The sequence below is a fragment of the Pelodiscus sinensis genome, unplaced genomic scaffold (genome assembly GCF_049634645.1).
Source record: "Pelodiscus sinensis isolate JC-2024 unplaced genomic scaffold, ASM4963464v1 ctg61, whole genome shotgun sequence".
Lineage (NCBI taxonomy): Eukaryota > Metazoa > Chordata > Testudines > Trionychidae > Pelodiscus > Pelodiscus sinensis.
In genome coordinates, this window is record NW_027465843.1 from 321135 (window position 1) to 341801 (window position 20667).

Sequence of the window (20667 nt, forward strand, 5' to 3'; positions counted from 1 at the left end):
GGAGTCTGCAGAGACAAGCAGGCCTTGGAGATGACAAAGCAGCTATTGTTTCTGAGGACCTGAGAAATCCCGTTGCCGAAGCTAAGCGAATGGCCATTACAAACAAAAGACGTGTCTCTGCTACGGCGCGCAGAACTGCTTCACAGGTGGGACACGAATCTTCAGTGGACAAATCTGAGACTCCCCTGGATGTGCCCAAATAGTGAGAAATTACCCTGCGGGAAACAGGCTTTGCAGCTCTAGTGAGCTGCTGGCCTCTGACCTCAGCGATTACAAAACAAATGGATGGACCCTCCTGACCGGTCCTGCTCCTGAAAACACTGATACAGTAACGCACAGAAAAGAAACGGTTGCATTTCCCTTTGCATGATGGCCCACCGCCATTCCTCTCAAACACTCACTACGCAGCTACTAGTCAGAATAACTCGCACCATAGCTGCATCTGCAGAACTAGCTGGGCACTAGCACTGTTCGAAGTGACGGACCTTTGGGATAAAGCAATGACCAACACTGGGAGTGATGTTGCTAGACAGCTGGTAAGGCTAAATCTGCCCCATGATAAAATATACCAGGTGGTTTGTCCATCGGCTGGCTCTCCTGCACTCCCAGGACACTTCCTTATTTGAAAAGCTGCCATGCAACTTCGCCATGTTTGGTCTTTTCTTTTAAGTCTTCTTCCAAACACCAGCTACATGGAAAGCAATCCAGGATTTACTGGATAAGCCATCACTATGAACAGAAGAATCCAGGACTACTTCAAACTCTAGAGTCTCTAGGTACTTATTCCAATAAGGGGTCTGAGCCACAGGCAATGTTTGCGCAAGCTGTCCACAAAGGAATTTGCCACAGACTTAGGGATATCTTGTCACTTATAACAGAGTTGAACCTTGTTTATAAAAAGCAGGATTTAGCCACTGATATTTGACAGGGGTCAATACACTTCTGTTTCTCAGCTCTGGAGAAAATGAGTGTCAAATGTTATCTTGGGGACACCCAAATATATGAATTGACTGGAACTTGCCCTGAAAAGCAAGGAAGTGCAAAAGAAAAAGTGGAAGAGAATTTGGCTCAGTACCTGGTTAAAAGATAGAAAACAAAGGACAGGAATAAATGCACAGATTTCCAAATAGAGATTGAGTGGTAAAAACAGGGGTTCCCCAGAGAGCTGAACTGGGACCAGGGTTCATAAATGATCTGGAAAAATGAGTGAACAGTGATGTAACAAAATTTGCAGACAACACAAAATTACTGAGGATGGTTACGTCTAAAATGGATTCTGAGGAGTTGCAAAGGGATCTCATAAAATTCAGTGCCTGAGCAACAAAATGGCAGATTAAATTCAATGACAATTGTGAAATAATGCACATTAGAAAACATAATCCTAACTGGCAGTTACTACTCAAGGAGGAGACCTTAGAGTCATGTGGGTAGAACAGCAATTCAAAGAGCAATGGCTATCAAAAGTGTGAAGGACTGTGCTCACGAAAGTTCATGGTACCATTGACATGTTTTGAAAGTCTATAAAGTGCTACCAGACCATTGGTTGTTTTTTAAGTTTATCCTGTTAACAGACTGTTAGGAACCATTAGACACGAGACGTCATTCTTCCACTCTACTCTGCGCTGATTAGGCCCCAACTGGAGTCTTGTGTCCAGTTCTGGGCACCACACTTCAAGAAAGATGTAGAGAAATTGGAGAGGGTCTGGTCCAGAGAAGAGCAACAAAACCGATTAAAGGTCTAGAGAACATGAGCTATGAGGGAAGACTGAAAGAACTGGGCTTGTTTAGAACAGAGAAGACAGAGGGGGGACATGGTAGCCGTTTTCAAGGATCTAAAAGGGTGTTATAAGGAGGAGGGAGAAAAATTGTTCTCCTTGGCCACTGATAGTAGGACAAGCAACGGGCTTAAACTGCAGCAAGGGAGGTTTAGGTTGGACATTAGGAAAAACTTCCTGCCTGTCAGGGGGTCAAACACTGGAATAAATTGCCCAGGGAGGTTGTGGAATCCCCGTCTCTGGAGATATTTAAGAGCAGGTTGGACAGACATCAGTCAGGGATGATCTTCTAGACAGTGCTTGGTCCTGCTGTGAGGGCAGGGGACTGGACTCGATGACTCTCGAGGTCCCTTCCAGTCCTAGTGTCTGTGATTCTGTTAGGAAAGGGAGGCAGCCTCAAACTTCCCCAGCTTGCTGTTGGCATTCAGAAAAGACCCAGAACAGTGAAGAGAGGACAGGTCCGTCAATGAGCATTAGCCAAGATGGTCAGGGACGTAACCCCATGTCTTAGGTGTCCCTAAGCCTCTGCCTGCCAGACGAGGGGCATGAACAACAGAGGATGGATCACTTGAAAATTACCTGCTCTGTTCATTCCTGCTGAAGCCTCTGCCACTGGCCAGCACTGGCAGACAGGACACTTGGCTGGATGGACCATTGGTCTTACCCAGTCTGGCCGCTCTTACGTCTTAAATCCTGAGACCAAAATAAAATTTGTGTTAACTGTTTGACTGATAGCTCGACATGTAGGCTCCTGGAGAATGACAGTGGACTAGTGTATGTATCTGGGACACGCAGAAGAAGACGCTGATGACGATAGTGATGGACTGAGCCATCAATCAATGGAGCTCATCTTTTCTGACATCATTGGTGAGCGGCTAAGCCAGCCCCAATTGGCAAATCTGATTGCAGATATCACAAAAATCCACCATCTGTGGGTGCGATGCACTCTGTTCGAATCCTACACTTTTCTTGCAGTGTCTGGATACCCTGACTCTCACAGCGCTTGCAAGCCTGTGCAATAGTTTGCTGCCAGAACAATCTGTCCTCGGTATCATTTCCAGATCACCAGAAGGTGTGCTGCATGACTTCACATTGGCCTTTAAGATATCTTGATTACACGTATGCTGACCTCCAGTGGAACATTTGCCCCAAACTAGCCAGCCAGAAGAGACCATCCACATAGTGACTGAAAACGTCTCATTTCAGGACAGGATGCAGAGATAAAGTTGTTTAACATCTTAAATGACTGCTAGTCCCGAAACCCAAATGAGGAGAGGCAAGTCTTGATTTAGTCCTAAGTGCAGCACAGGGTCTGGTCCAAGAGATGAATAAAGCTGAACTGTAATAGGGACCATAATGAAATTAAATCCAACATGCTTGGGGGGAGGGGGGAATATGCCAAAGAAAACCACCATGGTGGCATTTCACTTCAAAAAGGGGAACTACACAAAAGTGAGGAAGCTAGTTAAACAGAAACTAAAAGGAACAGTCAAAAGGGTGAAATGTTGGCAAACTGCATGGAAACTATTTAAAAACCTGTAGCAGAGGCTCAGAATAAATGAATACCCCCAAACAAAGCCAGAGGACCAAACAAATGGCTAAGCAGCAGAGTAACAGGAGTTTAGAGGCAAAAAAACCTGCCTGTGGTGAAGAGTAGCGCCAGTGGTCCCTCAAGGCATCTTTCCGCAGTGCCGAGGGGTCCCACACCGAGTCAGGTGCACTGCCCACCACTGGAGCTGGTGCCAACTCCAGCAGGGGCTGAGGGCGGACAGCTGCCTCCGTAAGTAGGAGCTGCAGGCAATAGCCTGGCTCTTGTTTAGTCTGGGGCCTAAAGCTTTGGCCAATAAGGCACTTCGCTGTTTGCTGGCACTTATGACAGTAAGGGTGAGCATCGCCCTCAGGTCTAGGCTTCCTGCAGCTCTCACAACACTTGAACCCCTGAGTCGCCGGCATGCCCCAGTCAGCAGGACTGTGAATTGGAGGGGGCCTCCCCAGCTAACTACAGAACTGAGAAACTGAAACCGAGCCGCGAAGAACTAAAGGACTGTGGAAACCAGGTGCTTGCAGATGTGGAAGCAGGACTAAGGGAGAGAGGATTTGGGTGGCCATTTCAGGGTTTGTCAGTCCTTTCATTGCAGAGTGAAGGCTCGTTATCTTCCACACAGAGCAAGAGCACCAAGAAGCTCCAAGAATCGTCACCGGCAGAAAGAATGAACTGAGAGGGCCGGGGGTCAGCACTGTCCTGTGTACTGTGCCTTGCAGGTGCCATGCGAGGAACCTCCACAACCGACCTGATGGGTACGGCTAAGGGAAACACTTTCCCACGATTGTGCACATGGCACACAAATACCTACTGGAATGCACACAAGCAATCACTCAAAAAAGCCTATCATTTCAATCAAGCTTTTTACCAAATGGCTGGAGGGCAGCAAAGGTAACACCAATTTTTTAAAAAGGCTTCAGAGGTGATCCCAGGCTGGTAAGTGTAACTTCAACACCAAGCAAATCACTTAAAACTATAGAAAGGAACAGAGTTATCTGACACACGGATGAACATAATTTGCTGGGCAAGTGTCAACACATCTTTTGTAAAGGAAAATCATGCCTACCAATTTATTAGAATTCTTTGAGGGTAACAGGGAGATCCAGTCAATAGCGTGAACTTGAACTTTCAGGAAGCCTTTAACAAAAACTTTTATGCAAAATAAGCAGTCATGGGCTGAGCAGGAAGAGCCTCTCATGGATCAGTAACTGATTAAAATAGAAGAAACGAGGAGTAGGAATTTACAGTTGGTTTTCACAGTGAAGAGAGAAAAACAGCAGGTCTTCCAAGTATCTGTATTTGGACCTGTCTGGTTCAACATGCTCACAAAATCTGGAAAAGGGGATGAACAATGAGACTGCAAAATCTGCAGACAATACAGAGTTACTCGAGATAATTAAGCCCAAAGCAGACTGTCACGGTCAGAAAGAGAGCGACAAAGGGATCTCACCAAAATGAGTGGCTGGACAACAAACGGCAGATAACATTCAAGAGAGAGATCTTGGAGTCACTGTGGACAGTTCTCTGAAAATGTCTGCTCAACGTGCAGCAGCAGTCAAAAAAGTTAACTGAATATTACGAACCATTAGGAAAGAGAGAGATAATAAAACAGAAAATATCATAATCATAGAATCACAGGGCTGGAAGAGACCTCAAGAGTCATAATGACACTAAATAAATCCAGCGTATGCTCACATATTGACTACTGCATGCAGTTCTGGTTCTCAATCATAAAACATATATTAGAATTGGAAAAGGTACAGAGAAAGGGAAGAAATATGCTTAGGAGTATGGAACAGCTTCCATACAAGGCAGGATTAAAAAGACTGGGACTGTTCAGCTTAGAAATGAGACACCAAGGGGGAGGGGAATATGACAGTGGTCTACAAAATCATGAATGATATGGAAAAAGCAAGTCGGGACGTGTTATTTACCACTTCACATAACATAGGAACCGGGGTCACCGGATAAAAATCAGTAAGAAGCAGATTTTTAAAATTTACGAAAAGAAGAACTTCTTCACACAATGCATAAATCTGTGGAATTCATTGCCAAGGGACGTGGTGAAGGCCAAAAGTATGGGTACAAAAAAGAACTAGGTAAGTTCATGGATAATAGGTCCATAAATGGTAATTTGCCAACATGGACCCCGATGCACCCCCATGTTCTCGAGTGTTTCTAAACTTCCAGTTGCAAGAAGCTGGGACTTTATAATGGGATGGGTCACTCAAAACTGCCCTGTTCTAGTCACTCCCTCTGAAGCACCTGGCCACTGCTGGAGACAGGATACCGAGCTAGATGGACCATTGGCCTGGCCCTGTCTGGCTGTTCTTATCTTATGTCCTTAATGAAAGTCTCTGTTGTATTCTCTGGTGCCCAGATGATACTCAGGTGCCTGCTATTCCCAAGATCTTCACGAGCTAATGGGATCTTGTACCAGCCTATGAGGGGTTAGTGTCTGGCCTCTGGATCATGCCCAGGAAGGCCAACATATGACTGGGAAGTAGTAGGGGAGAACATGTGTTATATTGTTCCCATGAATACTGTTCTATACAATGGTCTGCCGCTTCCCTGGGTGACCCTAGCAGTGGCTGTTTGTCTGGATATTGCCCAAGCTCATCCAGGTCTCCCCGGTTTGGTCAGTGGGATGGCGGCATTCCCACCACAATGAACCATTCCTAGGGTGGAGGCCAGAGCTGGCTTCCACAGGACAGCGGAACTGCCCCTCTCTCTGGGCAGGGGTGAGTGCACGCTGCTGGGAGTCAGCACGGCTGTAGTGGATGTGGGACTGTCTGCAATATGCCACCTTGGTGTCTTCGTCATCCAAACATGGTCCATTGTCATAGCAACAACCAATTGAACGATGGTTTCTGGAGCATGCAGACAGATTGGGCTGGGGGCGGGAGGGACGGAGAGGAAGCCCTTGCTGCACGGACTCTGTGCGGTGCCACTTTGGTATCCAGGACAGCTCTGCTCGCTCAGGAGCTCGCTTAGGAAGATGCAGAGCCTCAGAGACTGTTTCTTCAGACTCCGCTGGTCAGCCTGTTCCCCGCTCCCCACAGCCAGAGACCCAGCAGGGTCCGTCCTTAGCTCCTGGAGCTGGGGCTCCCCAGGTCTGGTGGCTGCGCTGCTTGTCAGGTCAGCAACACCCGACACCCCCCCTCACAGCAACGCTACTGCGGAGGCAGGCAGGATCCCATCTCAGCTTCACTGCGGCTGCGATGGCACCGTCCCATGCACACTGACCCAGCAGCCCCGTCAACTCCAGCACGGGGTTCCCGGGTGCACCCCTTCTCCCCATGCCCTCTCTTACCTGCTCTTGCTGCGGCTGCTCCTCCTGAGCGTGTGCACGTCGGCCTCCTTCTCTTCCTGCACCCGCTGCAGAGACGGGGAGCGGCTGTGAGCGCTCCGGGAGCTGCCCGTGCTCACCAGGCTGCTGTCCCCGACCCCTGCCCCTACAGCAGCTTCCTGCATTTGCACCAGCAGCTGCGGGGGCAGGCTGCGGAGCGAGGGCACTGGGGAGTAGGACGGGTGGCTCTCGGCTTTCAAATTGTTGTCGCTGGCAGAGCGCTGCAGCAAGCGGGGGGAGGAGAGGCCTCCTGCGCCCGTGAGCCGTCTCCTCTTGGTGTAGCTGGGAGTTTCTCTAAAAGGCACTGCAAGAAACCAAGCAGAGAGAGTCCCATCAGGTCCCAACCACACAAGGAGCTTGGCAGCACTCTGCCCCTGCAGACCTTCATGGCTACCGATACCCATGAGGGCTGCCATGAGAAATGCATGGCCCGGTTTATTTCCAGGGCTGGCCTCTTGCTCTGGGTCCCAGGGCTGAGCAGCCCAGGGCGTTCCTGGAGGCACAGGCCCCCACCTGCCGTGTTGCTGTTAATCGGTGTTCAGGAGAATGAATCTCACCTTGGCCAGAAAGAACGTGGACATGCAGGGCCTGGTGCAACCCCCTCCCTGCCCGGGCTGGGCAGGAGACTGGCTGCCCTTTGGGGGAAGATAGGAACTGCCAGACTGGGTCAGACTCGTGAGCAATCCATCGAGTTCAGAATCCTCTCGGGCCCCCAGGCTCCCTATGCCCCCTCCTCTCGCCCCTGCTTTGTTCCCTCATTCTGAGGCATGGGGAGCTCACTGCGCTTCGCAGGCCACTGCAGCCCAAGAACGAGCTAATCCAGAGTCCCTCCTGGGGTCCCAACCAGCCCTGCCCCAGCTGGCAGGCCTAGTGCTGCCTGCTGAATAGCTACTGCCCACTCGCTGGCATTCCCGCTACTATCCTACGGCAGCTCCCAGCAAGCAAGGGGCCTCAGGACCAGAGCACAGCTATGACTGCTGTACAACTCCCTTATCACACACCACAGCCTGAGTCCCCCACTCCTGCCCCGCTCCACAGCCCCATCCCTCCAGCACCCCCGCGCCTGTGCATGGAGTGCGAACGGAAACCTGCTACCAGGACTGTGGCGACTGGGCAAACGGACATGGAGCCAGCAGAAGCACCAGAGGCCCGGGCTGCATGGTCTACACAGGTGATTGGATTTGCACGTTTCCACACAATGCGGGGCGTCACGGCGCATGGACTCGGCACATATCACAGGTTCCGGCTTTCTCTCTCCAGCTGCCGGCTCGGGAAGGCCTCACTGTTATTCACGGCATGGACTGGCGCTGGGCACAGCTGTAACAGTCTTCCTGCAGCTGTCCCCCCTGCCCTGTGGGCAACTGTTTCTCACCTGCAACCCTGTAGGCCTCCTATGCTCTTGAATCTAGGAGCTGGATGCTCCGTCACCCACAGACACTGAACCCCAGCAGCTTGTGGCGCCAACTGACTGTCCTGCCCCCGGGATGGCCATGGAGGATGAGCAGGAGGAGGCTAATGAAACAGTCTCCCCAGATTCCTGCAGGACTCTGCTGCCCAGGACAGGTGGCAAGCCCAAGTCTCTCTGCAGCAACCAAGCCCAGTTCCCAGACTAGGGCCGGTCCTCTGGAGAGAGCCTTGGCGTGCTACTTCGTTACTCCTTCACGATTTCAGGTGTAACTGGGTATTAGGACGTTACCCTGCCACGCCATCGTCTCTTCTGGGTGACGTTGGCCACAGCCATTGCAGGCGGATGTGAGCTGGGCGCTTTTCCACGGGCACCCTCCCTCCCGTGGCTCATGCTATCCAGCCAGCCCCCGCAGTCACCTTCCAAACCAGCAGCCGCTCCCTTGGGCAGCAGCACAGCACGTGGAGGTGCCGAGTAGAGGCCGTGGCAGGCCCATGCTGCAGATGGGACAGAACGATCCCGCTCTTTCCTTTTCCCTTCCCGAGGTGTCATGCCCGGCACAAAACTGGTGACCCGCCTTCCCTAGCTGCTGTTCTTTGAATCATGCTGCTCATGTTCTCTCTGTTCCAGCTGGGTGCACACCCATGTGCATGCTCACTGGAGAGTTTTGCCTTAGCAGTATCCATTGGATCGACCCTCTGGAGTGCTGCACTCATGGGGCTGCTGGCTTTATGCACTCTCAGTTCCTTCTGGAGAAACTCCTGCAGAGGGGCAGGACAGCGAGGAACGAATGCCAAAACCCAACCATTAGGAAAGAACAAGGTAAGTATTGGCTCATGTCAATTCCACGTTAGGTGATTCACAAGCAGTATCCCCAGAGCTGGGTCAGAGCTCGCTGTCGTGCAGCTTGGAACATTGCTCCCCTAAAGCCAGCATCATTTGGGACTGATGAGTCCGTGTGTAACAAGACAAACATCTGGACGAACAATCAGGTAGCCACCCTGCAGATGACTTGAACTGGTACTTGGGCCAGGAAGGCTGCAGCCAAGGCTTGTGCGCTGGTCCGGAGGGGGCGGGGGTTTACAATCATGGCAGAAGCACTTTTGCCAGGTCAAAGCAGAAGTGGATACAGGTGGTGACCCAGGACGAAGTTCTCTGGTGGATGCTGGAAGACCCTTCATCCTGTCTGTCGACTTACAGAATGACTCGGTCCTTTCTGTGTAGCGGGCGAGCCCTCTCCTGCTACCCAGAAAGTGTAACCCGGACTCCTCTTCTGGCGCATGAGGGTTTAAGAACAGGTAAGTGTGTGTCCTCGCTTGCATGAAACAGCGAGACCACCTAGGGCAGGGAAATCTGACATGGTCACAGCTGGACCGTGTCTTTGGAGACCATGTGACTCCGAGGTAATGCCAGAGACTGTGGGCAGACACCACCCCCACCAGGAATAAGAGCCCCCAGCAGAGTAGAAAAAGAGAGTGTGACGGGTTTGGTCACTGAGATCCCCTTGAGACTGTCACCTGAATTGCTGAAATACCACCGAGCCGGTCTACCTGCCCTCTGGGGAGCCAGACCCTCCGGTCTCAGAGTTGGGGTCACAACCCGCAGCAGAGTCCAAGGGCCTTGCCACAGCACCCAGGGGCTCAGCCCACTGGGACCGGGACCAGAACCCCAGATAAATCCATCTTACTCTAAGCTCATAAAATGTCTGTCCCCTTCACCAATGGAAGAGGTGCCCGGCTGTTCCCCAGTAACAAGTATTTGCGCTGCATTTAGTCCAGGTTGGACCTTACTGGTCCAGCACCCTTGGGATCTGGAAGAGGGAATCTGCAAACCAGAGAAGGTCCCCTCAGCCTGCTGCCCCTCCCCACTGCCTGTACGGGAGCATGCAGCCCTGGCCCCAGTCCCACTGCCGGAGTGCGTACAGCCCTGATCGGGCTGCTGAGCTGCTGCACCCCAGACAGGCTTCCCCTGCAGGGCTGCTGCACCCCGGCCTTACTGCCAGTCAAGCTGCGGCAGCTCTGTTCCCACTGCCAGGCCAGCATGTGCGGGCTGCCCCTTCCCCACTCCCCCAGCCCCGCGACCGCCGCTGGTCTGCTGAGGCTCAGGCCCCGCTACCACCAGCCGTGCCTTTTGCAAGGCTCTCAGCCCTGGGCCCTCGCATTCAGCAACACCCGTGGTCCTGCCAGACCACAGATGTTGCCGGACAAGAGAGTCCCAGTGCAGGAAGGTGCCAGCTGTAATAAGCAACAGTGATTTTATGACGTCTGAGAAGATTTACCTGGTGTCGCTCAGGCCATGAACTCAGTCAATGTTTGTTTTCCACTCACCTAGGGAGTAGACGCGTTGCTACTTTTGCCAGAAGCTGGCTCCCCACTCCACAAAATACAATCCCCATTGTTCAGGTCCTTAACTGAAATCATTGCTCAGCGGTGCAGCTGGGGAGGAGGGGTTCAGTGTGCAGACTGCCCCAGGGACAGCTGACTACCCCAGTCTTCTCTCACTGCACCGCACCTCTCCACGGCCACTGTAGCCCCAGCGGGCTTAGCCAAGGGGGCGGGTGCATGTTCCCCAGCTGGGGCAAGTCCAGGTTCAGCTGCCCCTGCGCTCCCCAGCCAGAGTGAGAAATTCAGCAAACTGCACTTTCCCCAGCTCCTTGGTGAAGGGGAACAGCCAGCAATGAATTCTTACGACTTGGGGAAGGATGCTTCCGCTCCCCGGCACCCTCTCTAAAGGGTGCCTGTACGCTCGTGGGGATCTATGAATCCAGAGATTATTGCCACGACTTAGAAATGGTGCTGATCCAGCTCAAGGCCAGGAACCGTTTGCATCCTTAGAATATGGAGATATGAAAATACACATCCTTCAAGCAGAAGGTGGCACACCAGGATCCAGGGAGCAGATGAGGGAGGCCACAGGGAACATGAGAAACTTCCACTTCTTGAGAGATTTGTTAGGCTTCACAGGTTCAGGGTCTTATGCCCCCTTTTGCTTTCAAGGGCTAGGAAGTAGCGGGAGTAGAACCCTTTCCCACCTCATTCCCAAGGGGTCTCCTCCACCACTCCCAGCTGTGCTCTCCACTTCCTGAGGGCGGAGTTGCTCTTGAGAGGAGTCCCTGACAAGGGATGGAGAAGGGTAGCTGAAAATTGCAGACACAATGCTGAGCACCCTGAGGGCTCAGTCTAAGGCTGCTGGTGACCAGACCGAATGGCAAGGGCATAGGGGTTGAGGAAAGAATGAGGTGGAGCCAGGAAATTGAGTAGGATGTCACCCTTAAAACGAGTGCCTCTGGTTTGCCCAGTCAGGCGGAGCTGGTGAATGGAAGATAGAGGGGCGGCAACAACTAAAACCCGTGGTCTCTGCCCGTCTCCTAGGGGAGCCCTGCCAAGGAGGCCAAGGCCTCGAACAGGAGGACCGGAGGCCAGTGCCGCACCAGCAATGGAGGGGAACCATGCAGCGAGGCATATCTATAGCGAGGGGTGGGCTGGCAGGAGGCCGACTGGCCCCACGGGTGATCCGTGCAGAGTCACCTAACGGGAGACCGAGGCTGCGGAGTCGGGGATCTTGGCTGTGGAGCTGGGGAACGCAGCCTCTGCTCCAAGGACCAGTGGAGTTTCACTGCCCTTCGGGGAGGTCTGATGGCTGGTTTATCCCCAGCGGGAGCCTCAGCTAGGTCCAAGGTAATGTACAGTACCAGGAAAGCTTGCTGATTCCTGGCCACTAAGAGAGCCTCAGATGCTGACTCCCCTGCTGCTCCTCAGAGGCCTGGAGGATCCGACTGGACAGACACCCCGTTGAGGTTCCAGAGAGGGCAGGTGGCCTGGAGCTGCGTCCTTTGCCCAGCACCACTTGACCTTTCTCACTTCTTGAGCCACTCTTGGGTAGGGGAGTCTCGAGTCTTGAGCCGCTCTTGGGGAGCAGTGCTTGGCGCACGGAGGCCCAGGAGCTGAGCACAGAGCCAGAGTGGGGAGAGATGCACAACCTCCCTGAGAAGGGCCATTCGGTGAATATCATGCTCCTTTTGAATTCTAAGAAGCAAGTTCTTGCAAATACAACAATTGCCCGTCGTGTGCGACTCCTCTGGGCACTTTAAGGGCCACTAATGAGAAAAGGCTTAGTGCAGGGAGGACAAGGCTTCAAACCCAGGTGTCTGGGCATCGCTTGTCCCAGGGCTAAGTGCCCATTGGGACTCTAACCCACTAACACTACTTAACGCCTTCTTAGTGACAACTGTCAACAAACTATCCACAGAACTAACAACTAGAAGAGTTAGGGTATGTCTACACTTGCAGCCTATTTCGGAATAGGGCTGCAAATGGAGGCATTCGGAATTGCAAATCAAGCCCGGGATTTAAATATCCCACTCTTGATTTGCATCTTCCCGGCCAGGCACCATTTTTTGAAATTGACACGCCTGGAATAATTGCCTGCGTCTACATGCAGCAGTGAAACGGGCGTTCGAAATAAAGCCCTATTTCGAACTACCCGTTAAACCTCATTGCAGGAGGAATGCCAGCTAATTCGAGTTAGGGATTTAAATCGGAAGGAATCCCGTTTCACTGCCGCATGTAGACGTGGGCAGTTACTTCGGGCTAGTCAATTTCTAAAATTGGCGACCCACCGGGAACATGCAAATCAAGGATATTTAAATCCCAGGATATTTAAATCTCGGGCTTGATTTGCAATTTCGGTCGCCCTCATTAGCCTCCCTTGATCGATCTAGGGGACTAGTGTAGACGTACCCTCCGACAACTGTGTATGTGATTGTGAAGAAGGTCAGTGTCTGCCCCGTCACTTGTCTTGTGACGTTGTCCGGCTCAGGTTAGCCTAAAGGAATGCAGAGAGGGTTACTAGCCATCTCTCTCCCAGGTTCCCCCGGCTAATGCCATCAGCACCATGGGCACTTCCAAGGTACAACACAACTGCAAAGCCAGATGAGGAACTCAATGCCCAACAACATCCTCAGAGAGGGGAACTCAAATCCCAACCCATCCCTCCCCACCCTTCCCCTTGCCCGGGCCTCCCTGACGCTCCAGCCATGCAGAGCAGTATCTACCGCACAGCTAAGACCCAGAACATGCATCATTCACCATCTGAGAGGCTCACCCAGGGTGGGAAAAATCTCTGTGAGGGAAAGCCGGAGATGCTGTAAAAAGTGTCCTCACAGCCTCCCTAGAGCATGACGACACCCACATGCCGGTTTTGTTAAGGTCCGTCCCCCCATTTCTGGCACCTGCACATGCCACACCCTCCAGCACGGCCCTTATCAACATGGGAACAGCTGGCACGTCTGAGGGGAGAACATGGAAACTGGTGACAAAATCCTCACAGACCCAAAGGAGAACAAAACCGTGGGCCCGCGGGGGCAGCGTCGAGGGCTGGCAGGGGCTCTGACACGCTTTTGAGGGAGATCCTGGCAGTGGCAAAGGGCTATTACCAAGCCCACAGGACAGGGAGATGCAGACCCAGGGGCAATAGAAAGCCAAGATGCCCTGTTGTAGCAAGCGGCTCTGCTGGGCAACGGGCAGCGCAGCCCTGAAAGGCAGCAGCTCGCCATGCTATGCAGCCCTGGACAGCGACAAGCTAATGGGCACAAAAGCTCCTCCTCCCAGAGCCCAGCCGAGATCGTAGCGCCTGAGACGCCTGCTCTCCTGAGCCCTCTGTCGCTCCTGGTACCTGGGAGCATCGACACTTGGCGTCAAAGCCCCGCGCTGCAGAGCCAATGCATGCGCCTGCGCCGCCGCCAGCGCTTCTGTTGCTCCCCGCACTGTTGCACTTGGCTGCTTTGTTCCACTCCGGGTTAATTAAAGGGTTCTTTTGGAGCCAGACAATAGGCCGGTTGTAACACATTGTTTCGTAATTAAGAGCAGTTGTTTCAGTTGCAGAGTCGTCCCTGTTTGTTAATTAATAGATTGTGTAAGAATAAAGCCCTTTACAGTTTCATTCCTGAGAACGTAGCAGTTCATTTCCCACAGAAAATACCTGCGTTTGCACTAATGTAGGGACCTGATGGGCAGCAGGGATGTGACAGTGTTTCACATCCATTGCCCCAATGCACAACAAACAAGCACAGGGGTCCCACCGTTCACCCCTATATATTTTGGGAACCCAGGACAGCAAAGTGGTCACTAGCTGCTGAACACTATGGAGCCTTCTAACTCGGCCGGCAGTAGCTTTTCCACAGAATCACACACCGGCATAGCATTGGCCACACCAGCTGATCTTCCCACGCCGAATTGGTGAGCTTTGGTCTGGCAGGACTTGGAACTGGCCAGCTGCCAAAAGGCAGTACTGACCTCCCTGTCCACGGGTAGGCGCATGTAGCCCCGTGGGGCTCAGCAAGGAGCCCCTCCCACTCTGGGTCAGTGGGCAGCCACTCCGCCCCACCTCAGGGCACTGCTGCATGTTACGCGGCTGTGCAGCTCCTGGGTCTGTGCAACACAGAATCTCCGGGAATGCTGCCATCCTCCTGGAACGCGCTCACCATTGCTGGTCACCTGAGGTCTGCAGAACAATCCTTTTCCACCAGCCCACGCTGGTTTCCCAAGCCCAAACATGGGGCTGCATGCAGTGAACTTGCTCCAGGACTGGGCCCTCCACAGCTGTTGGTTTCATTTACAAGGCTGACACTTGGAATCGAGGGCTGAACAAAGACTGGCCTGGATGGGCCACTCGATTCCACATCCTGATGACATCAGAAGCCCAGCACCGGGCACTTGGCCTCACGCAGCACGGGCACTCTCGCTGACAAGATTGCTCCCCACTATTTCCTTCTCCTTCCCTCCCCAGCCCCTCTCTCGCGCTGCTATTTATGTGTACCCTGGACCCCTTCACTCCATCCCTCTGAAGAGGTGGGCTGTGCCCATTGACGTGTTGTTAGTCTCTAGGTGCTGCAGGGCCATTCATTGTTTTAACACGTCTCCCCTCTGGATCAGTTGCCAAGTGTATCCCTGTCCTTCCTCTCTCATGTCCCTGTTCCACTACGGCTGAAGACCCGCTAGCTGCTGCCGCCTCCGTATCCTCTGCCTGCTGGAGCAGCAAGCAAAGACCTGAGCCAAATTCATTCCGTGCGGAAATGCCTCACAAGCAGCTCTGTGAATTCTGGGTTGGCAGCATAGAGGCCCGGGGCATGGTGGGACCATGCTGGCCAAAGACAAATGGAAAATGGCACTAGTCCCGCCCCCCAAGTGAGCTCAGTGTGGAGACAGACAGATCATGGGATTTTTTAAAACATTTGATGCACCCAGCGTCTGCCACGGCTCCTACAATGCACAGAGGGAAGGCCCAGCAGGCATGCTGCTTGGCACCCCAGCTACTCTTCGAGAGCACCCGGCTCTCTGCTCAGAGCTAACTGCTCCATGGACCCCAGCGAGGCACACAGGGAGGGCACTCTGTCTGTGTGCATGCTATTCCCTGTGTCCTGGACAAACCCAACGTGCACCCAAAGAAGGGGGCAGACAGTCCTAGGGCAGGAGAAGTGTTTTCAGTCAGTGCAAACACAGTTTAGTTCCTTTAAAACCCCACTGGCGGGTTGTGCAGAGTTGTAGGGGCAGTCGAGGGCTGACCCTGCTCAGCTCACCTCTCACTCATGTAGAAGTCGGTAGCGAGTGTGTAAAGCCGTCAGTTCACACGCGTGAGATCACCTGTGCTCTGAGTCCGGCATGTGAGCCTGCCCACCCCTAGGCTCCATCCCTCCTCATGTCACTATTTCCATAGCAACGAACACATATCATGTGCCAAAAGGCAGAGAGTAAGCGCTGAAGGTGGCATGTTCTCGGACCGGGGAGGGAGGTCTCTTGTCCTGCCTCTCCCGAGGCCTCATGGCTCCTTTCCACCTGCACTCCTGGCCGGAGCATCGCTGGCTGCGCCTCAGCACCAGTCACTCAGCTCTGCTGGCTGAAGGACCTTGTGTGTTCAGAACAGGTAACTTTCAAGCTCCTGTAAAAACCTCCCAGTTGCCATAGCAACTCGATGCCCTTAATTCTCTGGTTCTAGTCACGGGCTTCGGAATTCCACTTCAAGGTGTCAGAGATCACAGCGCTGACTCAGCTTCGGTCAGTCGGCACCCTCCGCTCCCAGGAAGAAGGTGAATTTCCAGAACAGAAACCTGCAGGCCCCTTGGCACCTTCCTGGCTGAGTTCGGGGCGCTCTCCTCCTCCCTGCCGGTGCGAACGGTAGCGCAGCGGTTCCCGACAGCCAGGCCGCGAACTGCTGGCTGCTGGGCCACAGCGGCTTTGGGGGCCAGGGATGGGACACATCGCCCAGCGCCTCCCCTGCCACCGCAGCTGTTGGGGGAGGCGTGTCCTGCCCCCCCGCTCAGCCAGCCGGCGCCAGGCAGGGGCGGAAGAGCATCTGCTGCACGGTGGGAGGGCTGCGTGGAGCCTGGCATGGCAGCCTTAGAGCAGCCACAATGTAGGCAGTGCAGGGCGAGGTGAGGGGGCGGGGCAGGCGTCGGAGGCTCCGCAGGCAGGGCTAGTGCTGGGGAATGCTGGGGGGGCTGGCACTGGGGAGCTCTGATGGGTGGAAGTTTTTAAGAGGTGGGGAGCTGACACTGGGGGGCACTGGGGCATCCGGGGTGGAGAGCTGACAGTGGGGGCAGGGCAAGTAATGAGGGGGCTCTGGAAAGAGGAGGCTGATATGGGAGGGTTTGGTGGGGAGAGCGTTAAGGGGCGGGTGCTGACACAGGCATTTGGGGCCCTGAGGGGAGGGCTAGCATTGCGGGGGCTGTGTGCAGGGGGCTCAGGGGTCAGAGGCTGGTGCTGGGAGGTAGTGGAGGGCTCTAGGGTTAGGGCTGGCACTGGGGGCTCTGGGGCTTTTTCTAGCACAGACCAGCAAATCCATTCACAAACTTTTGGTGGACTGGACAGATTTCATTTGCATATTTGGTCGGCGTCACACCTGGGAGAGAAGAAGCCCTGGGCACGCGCGGAGGCAGGCATTTGAGCAAGACCTCCCTTGAGAAGTCAGGGCTGCACCGGGTGTGTTATCGATGGAGCTGGGCCGTTAGGGCTTGGAAAGCTTCCTCGCAAGCTTTGTCCACTAGATTTGGTTTGGACTCTCGTTCTGGAGGAGGTTGGTAAGAGGGGCTGTGATGATGGAGGGGCACATTGCTGAAGGGCCTGGACCCTTCTTACTGGTGCTGGATACCGGTGAAGCAGGGCGGCACTAGCTGGGCCGAAAGGCTTTGTTTAACTCCTGTACTCACAGGCTCTCCTCTCTTCACTCCCTCACAGGTGGGGTCAGCTTTATCCATGGCACTAGTGAGACCATTACAGAGCAGTGCATCCGGGTCTGGTGCCCATATCTTAATAAGGGTGTTTTAAAACTGGAGAGAGCTCAGCACAGAGTCAGGAGAATGATCTGGGGTCTGGAAGACCTCCCGGATAGCCGCCTGTTCTACTGCACTCGGCAGGGCTTGGATGCAGCAGACAATCCGGCCCAAATATGAGTTTATGTGAGTGCCATATGGCATTTTACAGACGTCTAAGACCGGAAACCAGATTTTGGTCTCAGTTACATCTGTATAAACAACGAGAAGTCCTGTGGCACCTTAGGGAATGTCTGCACTACCACCCTAGTTCGAACTTGGGTGGTAATGTAGGCAACCGGAGTTGCAAATGAAGCCCGGGATTTGAATTTCCCGGGCTTCATTTGCATCTTGCCGGGCGCCGCCATTTTTAAATGTCCGCTAGTGCGGACTCCGTGCCGCGCGGCTACACGCGGCACGGACTAGGTAGTTCGGACTAGGCTTCACGAGGAGTAACAGTAGTTCGGAATAGGAAGCCTAGTCCGAACTACCTAGTCCGTGCCGCGTGTAGCTGCGCGGCACGGAGTCCGCACTAGTGGACATTTAAAAATGGCGGCGCCCGGCAAGATGCAAATGAAGCCCGGGAAATTCAAATCCCGGGCTTCATTTGCAACTCCGGTTGCCTACATTACCATCCAAGTTTGAACTAGGGTGGTAGTATAGACATACCCTTATAGACTAACAGATGTGTAGGAGCACAAACTTTTGTGGGCTAAGACCCACTTTGTCAGATGCATGTAGTAGAAATTCCAGAGGCAGGTATAAATATACAGGCACATGAAAAGAAGGAAGTACCAATCAAGAGGAAAGCCAAAGATAACAAGGTCAATTCAGTCAGGGAGGATATGGCCCAATTCTAGCAGCTGATGTGGAGGTGTGAACACCAAGAGAGGAGAAACTGTTTTTGTAGTTGGCTAGCCATTCACAATATCTGTTCAATCCTAAATTGATAGTGTCAAATTTGCAAATACATTATAGCTCTGTAGTTTCGCTTTGGAGTCTGTTTTTGAAGTTTTTTTGTTGCAGAACGGCTACTTTTAAATCTGCTACTGTGTGTCCAGGGAGATTGAAATGTTCACCTACAGGTTTTTGTATTTTACCATTCCTGATACCTGATTTGTGTCCGTTTATTCTTTTACGTAGGGACTGTCCAGTTTGGCCAATGTATATAGCAGAGGGGCATTGCTGGCACTTGATGGCATATATTACATTGGTAGATGTGCAGGTGAATGAGGCCATAATGGTGTGGCTGATCTGGTTAGGTCCTGTGTTGGTGTTGCTGATGTAGATATGTGGGCAGAGTTAGCACCAAGGTTTGTTGCAGGGATTGGTTCCTGAGTTAGAGTTACTGTGGTGCGGTGTATAGTTGCTGGTGAGAATTTGCTTCAGGTTGGCGGGTTGTCTCTGGGTGAGGACTGGCCTGCCTCCCAAGGCCTGTGAAAGTGAAGGGTCATTGTCATAAGAACATAAGAATGGCCGTACTGGGTCAGACCAAAAGTCCATCTAGCCCAGTAGCCTGTCTGCAGACAGTGGCCAATGCCAGGTGCCCCAGAGGGGGTGGACCAAAGACAATGATCAAGCGATTTGTCTCCTGCCATCCTTCTCCAGCCTCTGACAAACAGAGGCCAGGGACACCATTTCTACCCTCTGGCTAATAGCCTGTTATGGACCTAACCTCCATGAATTTATCTAGCTTCTCTTTAAACTCTGTTATAGTTCTAGCCTTCACAGCCTCCTCTGGCAAGGAGTTCCACAGGTTGACTATGCACTGTGTGAAGAAGAACTTTCGCTTATTAGTTTTAAACCTACTACCCATTAATTTCATTTGGCGTCCTCTAGTCCTTATATTATGAGAACTAATGAATAACTTTTCTTTATTCACCCTCTCCACAACACTCATGATTTTATACCTCTATCATATCCCCCCTCAGTCTCTCTTTTCCAAACTGAAAAGTCCCAGTCGCTTTAGCCTCTCCTCATATGGGACCTGTTCCAAACCCCTGATGATTTTAGTTGCCCTTCTCTGAACCCTTTTCAAGGCCAAAATATCTTTTTTGAGGTGAGGAGACCACATCTGTACACAGTATTCAAGATGTGGGCATACCATAGTTTTATACAGGGGCAGTAAGATATTCTGGGTCTTATTTTCTATCCCTTTCTTAATAATTCCTAGCATTCTATTTGCATTTTTGATCGCCACTGCACACTGTGTGGACGTTTTCAGAGAACTATCCACGATAACTCCAAGATCTCTTTCCTGATTTGTCATAGCCAGATTAGCCCCCATCATATTATATGTGTAGTTGGGGTTATTTTTCCCGATGTGCATTACTTTACACTTATCCACATTAAACTTCATTTGCCATTTTGTTGCCCAATCACTCAGTTGTCCAGGATGGGTTGTAGATCACTGATGATGTGTGGGAGAGGTTTTAACTGGGGACTGTAGGTGATGGCCAGCGGTGTTCTGTTATTTTCTTTGCTGGGTCTGTCTTGTAGAAGGAGGCTTCTGGGTACACATCGGGCTCTGTCAATCTGTTTCCTCACTTCCTCGGGCGGGTATTGTAGTTTTAAGAATGCTTGGTGAAGATCTTTTAGGTGTTTGTCTCTGTCTGAGGGGTTGGAGCAAATGCATTTGTACCTTAGTGCTTGGCTGTAGACAATGGACCGTGTGGCGTGTCCAGGATGGAAGCTGGAGGCTCGTAGGTAGGTTTTTGGTATAGGGTGGTGTTTATGTGACTGTGACGAGACGCCCCCACCCCGCACTGAAGCCCCTGATGGGAAAGCCTTGATTGAGGCCGCAGGTGCGGGGTACCGGTGGTGTGCCGGGTGCTCCCGCGCAGCTGGTGAGCTGGGGGGCCGCAGCGAGCCTCGGTGCAGCCGCTGTGGAGGAGGCGGGCCTTCCCCTCCCCCGTCACGTTGGCACAGCCAGGGCCCACCCCCGGGGAGCGCCGGAAGCGGAGGGATGTTTAAAAACGCCACCACCAGGACAGCAAAGGGGAGTGGTGGTGGAGAGCCGAAACTGACGTGGCTCGGACAAATCCGGGGTGCTGGGGGGACCACGGTGGGGGACGGGGCGATGATGAGGGCTCCTGAATTCCTGGCCCCATAAGGCAGACTTGCAGGAGCAGAAGGGGAGGAGGAAGCAGCCCAGGGCACAACCAGGAGGGGTTGGCGGGCTGGCGCATTTCGGCTGTACGCCCCCGTCAGCCGGACCGGATCGCGGTGGATCTGTGTCCTTAGGGCCCTGGGCTGGGGCCCGTGAGTGAGGGCGGGCCCAGCCTCGGGCCC

The 20667-nt window shown here is 52.9% G+C and overlaps 1 protein-coding gene across 8 annotated transcripts in view; it reads right to left on the reverse strand.

Moving 5' to 3' along the window:
* SHANK3 (SH3 and multiple ankyrin repeat domains 3) overlaps positions 1–20667 on the reverse strand; it is a 708141-nt gene that overhangs the window by 317432 nt on the left and 370042 nt on the right. For all 8 annotated transcript variants that reach the window (XR_012898753.1, XR_012898754.1, XM_075914851.1 and 5 more), the window contains one exon: positions 6632–6971. Coding sequence is in view for 6 of the 8 variants with exons in the window: in XM_075914851.1 (XP_075770966.1) it covers positions 6632–6971 (340 nt within the window). In the remaining 2 variants the exon portion in view is untranslated. The remainder of the gene's footprint in view (positions 1–6631; positions 6972–20667) is intronic.